The sequence below is a fragment of the Tachypleus tridentatus genome, unplaced genomic scaffold (assembly GCF_004210375.1).
Source record: "Tachypleus tridentatus isolate NWPU-2018 unplaced genomic scaffold, ASM421037v1 Hic_cluster_2, whole genome shotgun sequence".
Classification (NCBI taxonomy): domain Eukaryota; kingdom Metazoa; phylum Arthropoda; class Merostomata; order Xiphosura; family Limulidae; genus Tachypleus; species Tachypleus tridentatus.
In genome coordinates, this window is record NW_027467782.1 from 57,468,133 (window position 1) to 57,486,651 (window position 18,519).

Consider the following 18,519-nt stretch of genomic DNA (forward strand, 5'->3'; position numbering starts at 1 on the left):
TTCACCAGGACTTTTTGGTTTATTTTTGGTTTACTTTTGTCAATATAAAATGGAATGAATGTTCTATTGAGATTGACTAAAGTTAGCACGCCATATAACGTTTAGCGTGATGATACACTCGTATCTACCTGAAACGCACGTTGTAAGTAACTTTCTCTACAAAAGGTCTGTAACACATTCCATACTGGTCAATGGGAAATGGTTAAGATAGAAACTAACCCACGATATATATCTACTGAGTAACTACTCCGTACACTAACAACGATAAATGTACCGACCGCTCTGTTGGCAAACATTTCTCGGTATTGCCGCTATAAATGTGTTCATTTTATACGTAAGTGGATAGCGGTTTTATGAGCGATAGCCCTTTTGATTGTTGAAGCCAGCTGAAGTAGAGAGCTCACGACCATATGTAACTTATATATTTTAAAACTTATCACGCGAGTTTCCTTGTAGGACATCCCTAGAACCAGACAAACCTGAATGTTTAAGTATTGATGAATCAATCGATTTATTGGCGTCTACGTAAGAATAATGTAATACTGTATTACAATGATAATAATGGTAAGTTTTGTTTTATTTTGTGTTGGCGTAGCAGCTTCTTGTAATTATAGTTCAAATTATTTATATTGATTTATATATAAATAGAAACCCCTAGTTCCATCATCTAAGCTATTTTAAACCGGTAGTCTATGTTCCTATTTTTAAAAAATGAGTGTATGAGTAAACAACAACAAAAAACTGAATAATTTGGTCCTTAGAGGCCCAGCGATAAACACTTATGTAACGCTAAAATTCAGGGTTCGATGCTCACTGTTATTGTTTATGGAGACCGTAACAAAATTATTGTATTGTAACAAAGTTTGTAATGAGGAAGTGAGTGAATAAGGGCTAGTTAATAGTGTTCTATAGAGGTTTGGCAGAGTTTGTCGCGTACAAAGTTTGTAAAAAGGAAGTGAGAGAATTAATTAATAGTGTTCTATAGAAGTTTGGCAGAGTTTGTCTCGTACAAATTTTGTAAAGAGTGAATTAATTAATAGTGTTCTATAGAAGTTTGGCAGAGTTTGTCTCGTACAAATTTTGTAAAGAGTGAATTAATTAATAGTGTTCTATAGACGTTTGGCAGAGTTTGTCGCGTACAAATTTTGTAAAGAGTGAATTAATTAATAGTGTTCTATAGAAGTTTGGCAGAGTTTGTCTCGTACAAATTTTGTAAAGAGTGAATTAATTAATAGTGTTCTATAGAAGTTTGGCAGAGTTTGTCGCGTACAAATTTTGTAAAGAGTGAATTAATTAATAGTGTTCTATAGACGTTTGGCAGAGTTTGTCGCGTACAAATATTGTAAAGAGTGAATTAATTAATAGTGTTCTATAGACATTTGGCAGAGTTTGTCGCGTACAAAGTTTGTAAGGAGTGAATTAATTAATAGTGTTCTGTAGAAGTTTGGCAGAGTTTGTCGCGTACAAATTTTGTAAAGAGTGAATTAATTAATAGTGTTCTATAGAAGTTTGGCAGAGTTTGTCGCGTACAAAGTTTGTAAAGAGTGAATTAATTAATAGTGCTCTATAGAAGTTTGGCAGAGTTTGTCGCGTACAAATTTTGTAAAGAGTGAATTAATTAATAGTGTTCTATAGAAGTTTGGCAGCGTTTGTCGCGTACAAATTTTGTAAAGAGTGAATTAATTAATAGTGTTCTATAGAAAAAGCCAGGAGTGAAATAGACCATTTGAAACACGTCGTAATATTATAACTGTTCCACAAAATCCAGAGTTTATGAGTATTAGTTCTGTAACACTTTAACTGAACAAAGTATCCATCTAGGTTCCCAGTAAGCACTTGCTAAGTTACTCTCAATAAGACAGATTGCCTTTCTAGCTGCGCAGGAAGCACGTGGTTAACAACTCCTCCGTCGCAGTAGGTTACGCATGGCTGGATGATTACAGCGCTCGACTGGTAACCTGACGATCGCGGGTTCCAATCCTCGTAACACCAAACGTGTTTGCCCTTTCAGTCATGGAGGCGTTATAATGTGACGGTCAATCCCAGAGTAGCCGAAGAGTTGGCGGTGGGTGGTGATGATTAGCTGCCTTCCCTTAGTCTTACACTGCTAAATTAGGGACGGCTAGCGCAACTAGCCTTCGTGTAGCTTTGCGCGAAATTCGAAAACAAACAAACTTAGCAGTAAACACAGAGTTGTAGTGTATTTGGGTGTTTTACTGACGGAATATAAATTATAAGTGTTATGTTAGTTTCAAACTTAAATGAGCGAAACTTTTACTTTATAAACATTTAGCCTAAAGACGTAAAACTAGTCGTTTCACTAACAAATATTTATTGAGCCCATTTCTTATGATTATGTTGCGTTTTGTTGGAATAGAAAATGAAAATGAATACGAAATCGACACAATGAAAATCAGCTTTGTACCTTCAGAGTTCTGAAATCAGATTATAGGAAAGAACATTCAAAGTTGCACGTAATAAAACAAAATGTGATTACTTAACGTAACAGTAAAATATGAACGAACGTATTGTTATTACCACCCATCACTACAATTCACGGGGTTGAATTTGTTTACCAACTGTTGTAAAACAGCATTAAAGTGATTTACTGAGCTTTATAACAGTCACTGGAGTTTTGTTTTAACAAAGTTTACAACCTTTGGCTATTGAGAGTTCAGGTTGTTACGATAAAGTGTAGATTCTAGGTTGGTTCATTTATACGTAAAATAAAAGTACAGTTTAGAGCGAAACTGGTTAAAACACTTGTGAATACTTTATTGACATAAATAGAGCATTAATAGTAGTTACTAATGTGTGAAATTTCTCAAATTCAATGACACTTTTCATGGTACTAATGGTATCAGTATGTTACCACTTAATCTGTTATCAGAATGTTACCACTCAATCTGTTATCAGAATGTTACCACTCAATCTGTTATCAGTATGTTACCACTCAATCAGTTATCAGCATGTTAACACTCAATCTAGTATCAGTATGTTACCACTCAATCTGTTATCAGCATGTTAACACTCAATCTGTTATCAGCATGTTACCACTCAATCTGTTATCAGAATGTTACCACTCAATCTGTTATCAGAATGTTACCATTCAAACTGGTATCGGCATGTTACCATTCAATCTGTTATCAGAATGTTACCACTCAATCTGTTATCAGCATGTTACCACTTAATCTGATACAAGCCTGTTACCACTCAATCTGTTATCAGTATTCTACCATTCAATCTGGTATCAATATGTTACCACTCAATCTGATACTAGCCTGTTACCACTCAATCTGTTATCAGAATGTTACCATTCAAACTGGTATCGGCATGTTACCATTCAATCTGTTATCAGAATGTTACCACTCAATCTGTTATCAGTATGTTACCACTAAATCTGGTATCAATATGTTACCACTTAATCTGATACTAGCCTGTTACCACTTAATCTGATACTAGCCTGTTACCACTAAATCTGTTATCAGTATTCTACCATTCAATCTGGTATCAATATGTTACCACTCAATCTGATACTAGCCTGTTACCGCTCAATCTATTATCAGTATTCTACCATTCAATCTGGTATCAATATGTTACCACTCAAACTTGTATCAGCTTGTTACTAGCCATTAGGTGTTTTTAAAAACGTAACCCTAACACACCACGTGGTTAATGAAGAACACTAGCAACACACACATGATAGGACGTTTCAGCTGCTTCTTAAAACGTTATGATGAATTATATAGACCCAGGGACTTGTCTGTTACAAAATATTGATTGTGAATCACATAGGCCCAGGGACTTGCCTGTTACAGAATATTGATTGTGAATCACATAGGCTAATGAACTTGCCTGTTACAAAATATTGATTGTGAATCACATAGGCCCAGGGTCTTGCCTGTTACAGAATGTTGATTGTGAACTACATAGACCCAGAAACTTGCCTGTCACAGAATGTTGATTGTGAACTACATAGGCCGAGGGACTTGCCTGTCACAGAATGTTGATTGTGAATTACATAGGCCCAGGGACTTGTCTGTTACAAAATATTGATTGTGAATTACATAGGCCCAGGGACTTGCCTGTTACAAAATATTGATTGTGAATTACATAGGCCCAGGGACTTGCCTGTTACAAAATATTGATTGTGAAATACATAGGCCAAGGGACTTGCCTGTTACAGAATGTTGATTGTGAATCACATAGGCTAAGGAACTTGCCTGTTACAGAATGTTGATTGTAAACTACATAGACCCAGGAACTTGTCTGTCACAGAATGTTGATTGTGAACTACATAGGCCCAGGGACTTGTCTGTCACAGAATGTTGATTGTGAACTACATAGGCCCAGGGACTTGCGTGCTTGTGCTACTATCCTTCTATTGACTTGACAAAACGTAACTGGTCTCTATCTACTTTGCAGATAAATCAAACCTTATAATAAATTCTCTTTGATATAGTTTGTACAAACATGCTCGCCCTTTCAGCCGTTGGAGCGTTATAAAGGCACGATCAATCCCACTATTTATTGGTAAAAGAGTACCTCATGAGCTGGCGGTGGGTGGTGATGACTAGCTGCCTATAGTGCTAAATTAGGGACGGATAGCGCAAAGTATGAAACGTAATTTCAATATTTTTAATGAAACGGATAAGTCTGATAAATGTTTATTGTGTTATTTTGTGGTGATGGTTCAGACAAAATCAAATAATTGTTACCAAAATAAAATAGTAGTAAAAGCAAGAAATAAAGAGTTTATTTATTTTTATTATTTATCTGAAACTGCGGGATATTAGTTTAAAAACGAAACGTTCGAAGATTTTAACAAATATGATTCATCAGTGAACAATAATTTTATTTTTAAAAAACATATTTTATTTTAATAACGAAATGCTCTACTTCAAAATGACCTCCAGCGTCCACCGCAAGGATTCGAACCACGGATTTTAAGGTGGTTGTAAATCCATAACTTTACCGCTGTTCTACCTACTGCTGTTTAGTGGTATTAACACGTGGTTTGTTTCTTTGTAGTTTAGCGCAGAGCTGCACAGTGACGTGCCCACAACGAGTATCGAAACCCGGTAGTTAACATTACGAACCTTCAGATCTATCACTGACATAATATGGAGGGACGACACCCAATATAGGAAGAAACAAGCATGATTTAAAGCATTCTTTGCACTAAATGGCCACTTTACGTACCGTCGTTAGTTGCTTTGTTACATGTATTTTGCACAAATAGGTACATAAAATGTGAACAATTCTCGGATTAAACTTTGTCTTTCTTTGATAAATCGTCAGACGGTTTTATCTCCTTCATAATTCATGAATATAACACTGACATTCTAACAGTGATTCCAATATATTTCTATATATTTTCCTCCTAAGATATATTTAACTATCTAACACATTATTTTGCCTTTATAACGTTGCCGTGTTCATGGTACTTACTGTCTTATTAAAGTAGAATTGCTCGTGAGTGCCGTTCTAATGATAAATGGGGTAAAAAAACAACTTATAATATTCTTTATATGGGCACACTTATCTTCATCTTGCATAAACCAGAAGTGTTAGAAATCATGTTCAATACGTTTCTTACACAGACGTGTTTATCTTAATATAGCGGCCAAGTATAAAAGATGAATCAGTGAGAATATTATCTACTATGGAGCTAAAACATTGTCTTGATGCCTTCAAGTCAGTTTACTATAATGAGGGTTCTAAACAGACAGGCTTGGGCTTCTTATGTGATAATATTTTACATTTTTTTCTGCTTTGTGAACAAAATATTATGAATAACCACAATGGCTGGATAATACAAAACATTTATCGATGTTTCAGGTTCCTTTAAAGTCTAAAACAATCCTACGTTTCGTCAAGGATTTGTTATTGTTTTTTTAAAATAAAACCTTGTAGATTCTTTATATACATGTATAACATTTCAGAAATAAGTTATACTTATAGACGGTGTTTTTAAGTTTCGCACAAAGCTACACAAGGGTTACCTGCGCTAGCCTTCCTTAATTTAGCAGTGTAAGACGAGAGGGAAGGCAGCTAGTCATCACCACCCACCGTCAACTCTTGAGCTACTCTTTTGCCAACGAATAGTGAGGTTTACCTCACATTATAACGTCCCAAGGTTGATAGGGCGAGAGTGTTTAGTGCGGTAGAAATTCGAACCATCGACCCTCAGATTACGACTCAAGACCCTAACCACCTTGTCATGTCGGGTTTATAAATAGTTTACATTTTAAAGCAGTGTAATTTGTTTTCCATTTGGCATGAAATTTGGTATAAAGTTATTTAATAGAAATAAGGTTTGAAATTTAACAATTGTTTGCACGAAGCATGTTTACCAGCATGTAAAAAGGAATTTATGTAATCTACACAATGACAAGTTTAGCCTGCACCAGCAAACTTTTATTTTTCGCAACTAGTACGACATAGATAAACATAAAGATTTAGTTTATTTTTAATATTTAAAGTAGTTTAGAAATAAGATTATTCGTAAAGAAAAAAACCCTGTTACGTGTAGTAACGAAAGTGTGTTTTCTTATAGTAAAGCCACATCGGGCTATCTGCGGAGCCCACCGAGGGGAATCGCACCCTTGATTTTAGAGTTGTAAATCTGTAGACTTACCGCTGTACTAGTGGGGGCGGTAATGAAAGAACTTGAGACGTCTTAAGGTCATTGCAACAATAATTTTTAGCAGAAAACCCAAAACGTGGCGTTCCTCTCAACGGACTGACAAAACACAATATTATATTCCGTATTAGTTATCGAAAGAATAACCTGAGGTTTCACAAGACGCCTCAGTGTTTAGATTTCACAAACTTTTCGCTTTTACGTAACGAACTACCATCTTTCTGACATAATCCCCCTGACTGGAAGGATCAAGTGATCCGTTCCTGTTTATTAACTTGCATCTCAAGTGTCATTCCGAAAATCCACAAGAAAATGACATTCTAACTAATTATGGTATTTTGTGTATGAAAGAAACTAAGTGAATCTAAATCGTATAACTGTGTCACTTTTTTGTCCAGGTTTTTAATCAGTTAGAACTAAATGTTAATCCGTTTATGATGCTGTATTACTGAGACATTATGGTTAAAGAAAGTATAATTTCGACTTAGGTCTGTCTATAATAAAACAAAAAGAACGCCAAAAATGTATTATATATTCACAACGATATTTAATAATAAGAGTCCAAGTCACGTGGTGAAAACTGTCTATTTCAGACCAATGTTTATTAACCATATTGCACGTGATCTCTTGTGAGAATACGCTTTTAATCACAGAACAACGCGAAGATTTGAGACAAGCAACAAAAGCAGACACGAGGTGAGGGTAAGAGCTCAACATATAATACAGATCGCCTCACATGTCAAAACTATGAGGACAAATTCGTGTCATCTCTGTGACACATTACTGACATAGAGGGTGATATATATGTTAAGCCTTAAATTTAGCGTTACTTATAAAATAAAATTATACACTTTGATTTTTAAAACAGTGTGTAATCAAATCACTTCTAGTTACGTTGAAATGTGGAAGTTTTGACTTTTAACTTTATGTACAAGGTAGTTTTATCTTTTCGTCTTGCTAATAATAACTGGATAACGAATTATTAACAAAAGATACACTTCTAGAGTTCATGAGTTTTTGTTGTTGTTGTTCGTTTCGCAGGTTGTGGCCAACTAAAACAAATAAAACAGTTAAAACTTTGAAGATCAGAACAATGGCTTGTTGGCAGTCAGGGTTCTGTTCGCACACTAACGTCTTCCTGCCTAAAGATTTTAAACACCAGGAAATTATAGAAAATCGACTTTAAATAAGTGATACGTAAGCAAATAAGTTCATAAATATGATATGAAATACGCCCTCTTTGGTTGAAGATAACACACTTAATTTCTGAATACACCCTCGCTCGTTTCTTTAAATTCTGTTCCGTATCACCTTTTCCTTTACCTCAGTAGAGTTCCAAGAAAGTCTATATAGCAGTACTTTAAATCGTTATGATTGGTTTACCCTCAGACGTGACGTAACAGCTGTAGAAGAACGAAGAACCGACGAAAAGACGACGGAGGTCAAAACAAACTTTATCGTGAGGCGAGTTTTGTCATCAAAGAAAACAACAGAGCTACGAATGTTGTTGAACTATGACCTCCACCAAACTGGGTCGACGAATTCACGTTTCCTATAAGAGAGAAATGTAAAATAAAATAATTCATTAAATTTGTGACATACACTGTTCCATTAAAAAATGTCGTATCGTTTGAGTTGGAACACACATAATATTAGAGGTTATTTTCCGTCCTAGTTTCAACCCAATAACCATATAACAACCCATAACTAACTCATCATCCGTGTAGCCTTAAATATAGGTATACGAAATACAAAAACATTTGACAACACAGAACAATGTTACTTATTAAAGTGTATTTTGAAATGTTACCCTGTTACTGTTACAAACTACGGTTATTAATCACCATATTTATATACAAAATCAACTCATTTTACGGGTTGAATTTTCTAAAGATTAAATTCCAGTAAATCTGTAACACGGTTATCTCTGAGTTTCCAGTTTTATAAAGCTATGATTTCTACACTCAGAAAATGTACTACCCAGACAGTGGTAGCAGATAACACTAACAATGTACTACCCAGACAGTGATAGCAGATAACACTAACAATGTACTACTCAGACAGTGGTAGCAGATAACACTAACAATGTACTACTCAGACAGTGGTAGCAGATAACACTAACAATGTACTACCCAGACGGTGATAGCAGATAACACTAACAATGTACTACTCAGACAGTGGTAGCAGATAACACTAACAATGTACAACCCAGACAGTGGTACCAGATAACACAAATAATCTACTACCCAGACAGTGGTACCAGATAACACTGAAAATGTACTACCAAACACTGGTAGCAGATAACACTGAAAATGTACTACCCAGACAGTGGTAGCAGATAACACTAGCAATGTACTACCCAGACAGTGGTAGCAGATAACACTAACAATGTACTACCCAGACGGTTATAGCAGATAACACTAACAATGTACTACTCAGACAGTGGTAGCAGATAACACTAACAATGTACTACCCAGACATAAAGCACGAGATAACACTAACAAAGTACTACCCAAACATATAGCACGTGATAACACTAACAATGTACTACCCAGACATAAAGCACGAGATAATACTAACAAAGTACTACCCAGACATAAAGCACGAGATAACACTAACAATATACTACCCAGACATAAAGCACGAGATAACACTAACAATGTACTACCCAGACATAAAGCACGTGATAACACTAACAATGTACTACCCAGACATAAAGCACGAGATAATACTAACAAAGTACTACCCAGACATAAAGCACGAGATAACACTAACAATATACTACCCAGACATAAAGCACGAGATAACACTAACAATGTACTACCCAGACATAAAGCACGAGATAACACTAACAATGTACTACCCAGACATAAAGCACGAGATAACACTAACAAAGTACTACCCAGACACAAAGCACGAGATAACACTAAAAATGTACTACCCAGACATAAAGCACGAGATAACACTAACAAAGTACTACCCAGAAATAAAGCACGAGATAACACTAACAATGTACTACCCAGACATAAAGCACGAGATAACACTAACAAAGTACTACCCAGAAATAAAGCACGAGATAACACTAACAAAGTACTACCCAGACATAAAGCACGAGATAACACTAACAAAGTACTACCCAGACATAAAGCACGAGATAACACTAACAAAGTACTACCCAGACATAAAGCACGAGATAACACTGACAATATAATACCCAGACATAAAGCACGAGATAACACTAACAAAGTACTACCCAGACATAAAGCACGAGATAACACTAACAAAGTACTACCCAGACATAAAGCACGAGATAACACTAACAATGTACTACCCAGACATAAAGCACGAGATAACACTAACAAAGTACTACCCAAACATATAGCACGTGATAACACTAACAATGTACTACCCAGACATAAAACACGAGATAATACTAACAAAGTACTACCCAGACATAAAGCACGAGATAACACTAACAATATACTACCCAGACATAAAGCACGAGATAACACTAACAAAGTACTACCCAAACATATAGCACGTGATAACACTAACAATGTACTACCCAGACATAAAGCACGAGATAACACTAACAAAGTACTACCCAGACATAAAGCAAGAGATAACACTAACAAAGTACTACCCAGACATAATGCACTAGATAACACTAACAAAGTACTACCCAGACATAAAGCACTAGATAACACTTACAAAGTACTACCCAGACATAAAGCACGAGATAACACTAACAAAGTACTACCCAGACATAAAGCACGAGATAACACTAACAAAGTACTACCCAGACATAAGCACGAGATAACACTAACAAAGTACTACCCAGACATAAAGCACGAGATAACACTAACAAAGTACTACCCAGACATAAAGCACGAGATAACACTAACAATATACTACCCAGACATAAAGCACGAGATAACACTAACAATGTACTACCCAGACATAAAGCACGAGATAACACTAACAAAGTACTACCCAGACATAAAGCACGAGATAACACTAACAAAGTACTACCCAGACATAAAACACGAGATAACACTAACAATGTACTACCCAGACATAAAACACGAGATAATACTAACAATGTACTACCCAGACATAAAGCACGAGATAACACTAACAAAGTACTACCCAGACATAAAGCAAGAGATAACACTAACAAAGTACTACCCAGACATAAAGCACTAGATAACACTAACAAAGTACTACCCAGACATAAAGCACTAGATAACACTAACAAAGTACTACCCAGACATAAAGCACGAGATAACACTAACAAAGTACTACCCAGACATAAAGCACGAGATAACACTAACAAAGTACTACCCAGACATAAGCACGAGATAACACTAACAAAGTACTACCCAGACATAAAGCACGAGATAACACTAACAAAGTACTACCCAGACATAAAACACGAGATAACACTAACAATGTACTACCCAGATATAATGCATGAGACAACACTAACAAAGTACTACCCAGACATAAAGCACGAGATAACACTAACAATGTACTACCCAGACATAAAGCACGAGATAACACTAACAATGTCCTACCCAGATGTACTAGGAGATGTGACGACAAATTTCAGTTTTATATAAGAACAAAATTGTTGATAACACCGATTATTACTATAAAAAACAAACCAATAAACGGGTGTTTACGTTTACTTCACGGAAAAGCCTCATCTTCGTGTCTAACCACTTTCCTTCTGAGGTGTTACCTGAGATAGGACAGCTCAACTGCTCCGGTCCTAAAACAAAATATCATGGCTGACCATGGAAGAAAGCAGTGTAACTCACCCTACAATAAAACAGAAGACCTAAACATGGAACGAGGTAAAGTATCTCACCCTATAATAAAACAGTAGACCTAATAATGGAACAAGGTAGTGTTCCTCACCTTGCAATAAAACAGAAGACCTAAACATGGAACGAGGTAATGTATCTCACCCTATAATAAAACAGTAGACCTAAACATGGAACAAGGTAATGTATCTCACCATATAATAAAACAGTAGACCTGACCATGAAACAAAGTAGCATATCTCACCCTATAATAAAACAGTATACCTGACAATGGAACAAAATAGTATATCTCTCCCTACAATAAAACAGTAGACGAGAATATGTAATAAACCAATGAACCGAACACTGTACAAAAAAGCCGAAAAACATTACTTTGTGTGAAGAACAAAATACAGTTTATTTGCAATTTCTTTAGTTTTCTAAAGAAATTAGTTTACGGTAAAGTTTTTCCTGGCTCTAATAAAGTCAGTATATGTATTATTTAGTTTCCTGTGTGTTATGAATAAGTTACTCTCTCTATATATATACTGTATAAGGTGTCCCTGTGTTTTGCATAAGTTAGTATGCGGATGTTCACCTCGTCGCATATAGAGGTTTGTTTAGAACATGATAGTCGCACTTAACTTAATAAATGGGTGTTGTTTGCTAAAAATACTAGTTTGTTTAGATAATTGGATGGGACGCTATGTAATGGTATTATTCGTCTTCTGGGATATAAATTAGTGCCTTTCTATCATAGTTGGGGCTGTAAGACTATTTTCAAGATGTATGTTTTCAACTGACTTAACTCTCAATGGTTTTTCCTTAAATTGTTTTCCTTATTTTTATTTCAATTATTTTTTTCGTTACTTTGGAGACCACTCACCTTCCCACAACTGTCTGTAGGCAGTGAATGGTGATGTAGATATGGGCTTGAGCACCCTCATCTCACTCTCCTAATTTCTATTTCTATATCTAATTATACTCTTTTACTTCTTATGTAAGACTGGCGAATGGAGGTTAAGACTGATAGACGGTGTGTCCCCACCTCAGTGTGGGTCCTACATCCATAGTCACCTCCAATACTTAGGTACATTTTATAATCCCACATTATACCCTGGGATCTTTTTAATTTGTGCAGCGTTTTTGGTGTAATTTATTTTTGTGTCGACTTGTTTCTAAGCTACAACAAATTAGTATGTATATATATATATATATTGTATCCCTATGTTCTGAATAAGTTAGTATATATATATATATATATTTACTATATATGGTGTCCCTATGTTCTTTGTAAGTTAGTATATATAAATATATACTGTATATGGTATCCTTATGTTCTGTTTGAAAGCATATTTATTTCAGTTAAGTTTTATTTATAACGGTACATATTAGGGACACTTCGAGTACTAAACTCGACTTCTGATTAGTTATCTCCAACTGTTTTCGTGTGAGCTAAGTTAATCTGGCCAAACAAACACCTCGTGCAGTAAAGAGAAGTTTACCCTCTAACAGTTTAGGTAATGTGCCAACTTGAGGATCAAGACAGAGTGATTGATCACTCCCTCGCACTGACTTGATGGCTGGGGCTGGAAAAGGGTTATTTCGAATTCCTCCCTACAACCCAAGCTTTTCACACCAGTAATTGAACTCTATTACAGATAAGAAGACAGAACGTAAAGTTAGATGTTGGCTTGAGCCTTAGAACATCGGCTCTATTATCTATATAAAGTTCCAACGCACCGTTAGACAAAATTCACAATCACGTGACCTACAAAAACATCAAAAGTATCACTTCTTATATAATCAAGACCGTTTCGAAATGTATTTTTTAAGCTTCGAAACGTTTCGTACACAGGATTTTTAAAATGAATGAAGAAAATATAAGACTATGCAGATCAGATAAGATATGGCACGTGCCTTTGCTATCAAAGACAATTGGACCATATTTTATGCATACATGTATCCAGATATCAGTCATGCATTCATACACGGTAATGACGTACACAGAGAGACACCTGCATTTTATCTATGTTGTCTTTATTTTAGTTTTTTCTGGTGGAAATAATTTCCTGCTTTCTTCATGAATTTTGGATTTGTATTTACATGTATAGTTCCTTTAATAAAACATTTTAGTGTTTTTACTTTTCTTCGGTTTCATGTTTCTCAGTGTTTAAGGTTTGTAAGTAGACGTTCCGTTTGATAGACGATGCATGCCATAGAATTTGAACCTCCATAGCTACTCACATATTTCCTCAAGATGTGAACACCTTACCTTTCCAAATATCTCTTCTAGGTGACTGGCTTACTTACCTCTTGTTTATATTAAGTTAAGTTTGGTTGTAATCGAGCTCATGACAAACATTAATAACACTTCTCAATAGCTCATGACAAACATTAATAACACTTCTCAATAGCTAATGACAAACATTAATAACAGTACCCTCTAGCTCGCGACAAACATTAATAACAGTACCCTCTAGCTCGCGACAAACATTAATAACAGTACCCTCTAGCTCGCGACAAACATTAATAACAGTACCCTCTAGCTCGCGACAAACATTAATAACACTACTCAATAGCTCATTATAAACATTAATAACACTACTCTCTAGCTCGCGACAAACATTAATAACACCACTCTCTAGCTCGCGACAAACATTAATAACAGTACCCTCTAGCTCGCGACAAACATTAATAACACTACTCAATAGCTCACGACAAACATTAATAACACTACTCTTTAGCTCGCGACAAACATTAATAACACTTCTCAATAGCTCATGACAAACATTAATAACGGCACCCTGTAGCTCGCGACAAACATTAATAACACTACTCAACAGCTCATGACAAACATTAATAACACTACTCTTTAGCTCACGACAAACATTAATAACGCTTCTCAATAGCTCATGACAAACATTAATAACGGTACCCTGTAGCTCGCGACAAACATTAATAACACTACTCTTTAGCTCGCGACAAACATTAATAACACTTCTCAATAGCTCATGACAAACATTAATAACGGCACCCTGTAGCTCGCGACAAACATTAATAACACTACTCAACAGCTCATGACAAACATTAATAACACTACTCTTTAGCTCACGACAAACATTAATAACACTTCTCAATAGCTCATGACAAACATTAATAAAGGTACCCTGTAGCTCGCGACAAACATTAATAACACTACTCAATAGCTCACGACAAACATTAATAACACTACTCAACAGCTCATGACAAACATTAATAACGGTACCCTGTAGCTCGCGACAAACATTAATAACACTACTCAACAGCTCATGACAAACATTAATAACACTACTCAACAGCTCACTACAAACATTAATAACACTACTCAACAGCTCATGACAAACATTAATAACACTACTCAACAGCTCATGACAAACATTAATAACACTTCTCAACAGCTCATGACAAACATTAATTACACTACTCAACAGCTCATGACAAACATTAATTACACTACTCAACAGCTCATGACAAACATTAATAACACTACTCAACAGCTCATGACAAACATTAATAACACTACTCAACAGCTCACTACAAACATTAATTACACTACTCAACAGCTCATGACAAACATTAATAACACTAATCAACAGCTCACTACAAACATTAACAACACTACTCAACAGCTCATGACAAACATTAATAACACTACTCAACAGCTCACTACAAACATTAATAACACTACTCAACAGCTCACTACAAACATTAATAACACTACTCAACAGCTCACTACAAACATTAATAACACTACTCAACAGCTCACTACAAACATTAATTACACTACTCAACAGCTCACTACAAACATTAATAACACTACTCAACAGCTCACTACAAACATTAATAACACTACTCAATAGCTCATGACAAACATTAGTTAGCGACTCTCTAATTCAAGACAAACATTAGTAACGCCGCTCTCTTATTCAAGACAAACATTAGTAACGCCGCTCTCTTATTCAAGACAAACATTAGTTACGCCGCTCTCTAATTCAAGACAAACATTAGTAACCCCGCTCTCTAATTCAAGACAAACATTAGTAACGCCGCTCCAAGCTCGTGCCATGTCTTAGTTACCTCTTGTTTATATAATACAGGTATAGTTGTTTCTCGTTGTTAACTCCAATAAACATACATTTATATACACACAGTGTGACATACACTGGTTCACATACACGAGTATACTGTTATTTTGATGGATATCTATAGATACATATATATTCCACTGGTTTATTTATAACATATTCATACTTAGTACGCCCCCTAGTTTGATAGTTTTACATGTGTAATCCTGGCGTTGTACATTTGGTGTTAAATTACTTGTAATATTAAAACGTTACGACAACAACGTTTCATTACATATCACACGATATCAGTTGCACGAGCTGTCTCTGTTTATTTTGGACGCGAACACTGATATGACGGTTGTTAATACGTGCAGGACGACAAATGTCTATTTTCTCAAGAATTAATTTCCCTTTCTCGTGTTCGGTCGTGTCACGAGCTTTTGTTCTCTTTACTTAAAGTTTGCTGGGACGATGAACAGGTGAAACAAAACAGTTAAACCAATATTTTATTAAACTACATCCAAAAACCGAATACCTGTAAAAGTTGAGCAACGAGAAATTATTTCGTTAATGGGAACTTTAAGACACGTGACTAAATTTACTGACAACATTGCAAGTGGTTTCCGCTCACTTATTGTCCGGGACTAACTCGTTGATTTGTTGAGTTTCCCATAAAACTATTTATTTGCTCCAGACGGCCCCCTAAATTTGAAGTGATAAACCAGATGGAATCCAGCTTGTAAAAACCACCCTCCACCAACTCTTAGGATTTTAACTTATCAACAGATAGGGAAGTTGACCATCACGGTATAATGCCCCCATAGCTGGACAATTATGTTCGGTGATGGTTATGGTTGGAATGCTCTAACTACAAGGGCAGGCCGGGACTAAAACCAACAAATATTAAACATATTGGGAAACCAATTGGAAGATCTTGAATGAACTTAAACACTACAAGTCAAGAATATTCTGTGATTTGAAAATAATGTCCTTAGATAAACGAAAGGTAATTTTGTTTTCTGACAAATTTTAAGATTTACACAGAAGTGTGATTTTGTACATTTGTGAATTGTGTTGTTTGCAGCATACAAGATGACCCTTGACATAAAACCTTCTAAGATATTTGACGTTTATAAATGTGAACTAAAATATATTTTGAGACCAAGCACAATACTAATTTTTGCTGTGATATATGAGAGTTATGGAGTGTGCCAAGACACTGTTACGGCAGACCACCTTTCGTTCATAAATATGAGTTATGGAGTGTGCCAAGACACTGTTACGGAAGACCACCTTTCGTTCATAAATAAACACTTGTTTAATTGCTTTCCAAGTAATTCAAACCCGTCCAAGGATAATACGCTTACCAAACTTTCAAAGAATGGCTCTAAAGAAAGATTACAAAAGAAATCTTCTAGGCTTAGTCATCATTGGCCACAGTAGAAGGAAGCGAATTAAAGACCCGTCTCTCTTCGCCCCAGGTTGTTAAACAAAATATAACATGACACATTTTTACTAGGCTCTTGTCAGTGTTTTGGGGCTTCCTTTTCTTTCCTGTTTCGTTGAGTCGGATTAAAACGTCATCGAATACGAGGAAAATCAATATGAGAGATCCGAATGCCTAAGTCTTACTTCGAGCTATCTTCTGTGGCTCAGTGTTCAAGCATTCGTTTCCGTAATGCACTATTCATGTCGTTTTCACCTCGCCTGGCTTTCGAATAATTAATTATTGGAAGGTCCTTAGACAGACATAAAGTTTTGTTGTTTTTGTCTTCTTGTTGTTTTTTTTTTTTCGGGAAACGGAATGAAATCTTTGGATTACAATTATGCACTGGAGCGATAGTGTGTGTTGGATGTTCAGGTAATTTTATCATTTGGATAGACGGTTCCGTTAAAACAACAAACTATTCTTTGAAGTTGCAGACTCGTTCGCAAGTTTCTTTAAACCTGTTCGCATTTCACTTTTTTTTATTGTCCTTAAAAGAAAATAATTTATCCGTTAACATTTCAGCTATATCCAGGAAAGGTTTTAACATCTGGAAATGGCAGCTCGAAGGTAAACAGTATAACCTAATTTAATATTTGAGGAAGGAAGGTTTGTTCCACTCTGTTAGCAAAATTAAAAAAATATTCTCCTTAAAACTTAATACATTTTCGAACTCACCCGACTTAGATTCTTCTGGAACTGTTAGAAGACCATCGCCTGCATCCTTAGAGCCACGAACCCCCTTGTTACCTGTGAAGGTAACTTAAACATTAGCAGGGTAAGTTGTCAATATACAAAGAAGCTCTAACCCTAATGACAAACTTCTCTCTGTTTTCTAAAATCAAGTGAACCTTACAATAAACAAAACTCACTGTTTTTGCATGTTCTAAAGTCTGACATCATTTGGTATTTCTTTCTTAGTTTAATTTTGAAATAGTCGTTGTTTCAACCATTAACTCAAGGAATCGTCATTTGTTTTATAATCGTTAACAGATGGAATTGTTTAGATATAGTTACCTTTTTTATCTGTGAAGGAATTGTCCGAATATCCATTTCGTAATTTTTCGGATTTTGCCGGAAATTCTCCTCGTGAGTTAAAAGAATCGAGACCAGGAATTTCTGAAAACAACAACAACAAATAAACTGACATCAAGTCAACAAAACGAAAACAAATACAATTAAACATCATTTTTGTCACTAATCTTTAATGAAACAGAAACTAACTGTGTTTCTCACAAATTGCTGAGCTCTAAGTGGGTCGTGGCTTCTATCTGACGTAACGACAATATCAATACTAAAGTAGTAGCTATGAATATGTAGCTAACAATAGTCTTATATATGAGTAACAAAGAAAGAACCGTTTACCCTCTTGACCATTCTGCCTTAAGTTGGGCATCTAAAAATACTATGTATTCAAGGAAAGAAGATAAGGCTGGAAAAGCAAAGAGGCCTTTGACTAATGCACACACA

At 35.5% G+C, this 18,519-nt stretch overlaps 1 protein-coding gene across 1 annotated transcript in view; it reads right to left on the reverse strand.

The window, feature by feature from the left end:
- Nucleotides 1-7,211: 7,211 nt before the first annotated feature.
- Nucleotides 7,212-18,519, reverse strand: part of LOC143242991 (neurotrimin-like) — a 41,495-nt gene continuing 30,187 nt past the window's right edge. Inside the window, exons 6-8 of the mRNA XM_076486600.1 lie at nt 18,067-18,168; nt 17,728-17,799; nt 7,212-8,198 (exon numbers count right to left, since the gene is read on the reverse strand). Of these exons, the coding sequence (XP_076342715.1) occupies nt 8,101-8,198; nt 17,728-17,799; nt 18,067-18,168 (272 nt within the window). The 3' untranslated portion in view covers nt 7,212-8,100. The remainder of the gene's footprint in view (nt 8,199-17,727; nt 17,800-18,066; nt 18,169-18,519) is intronic.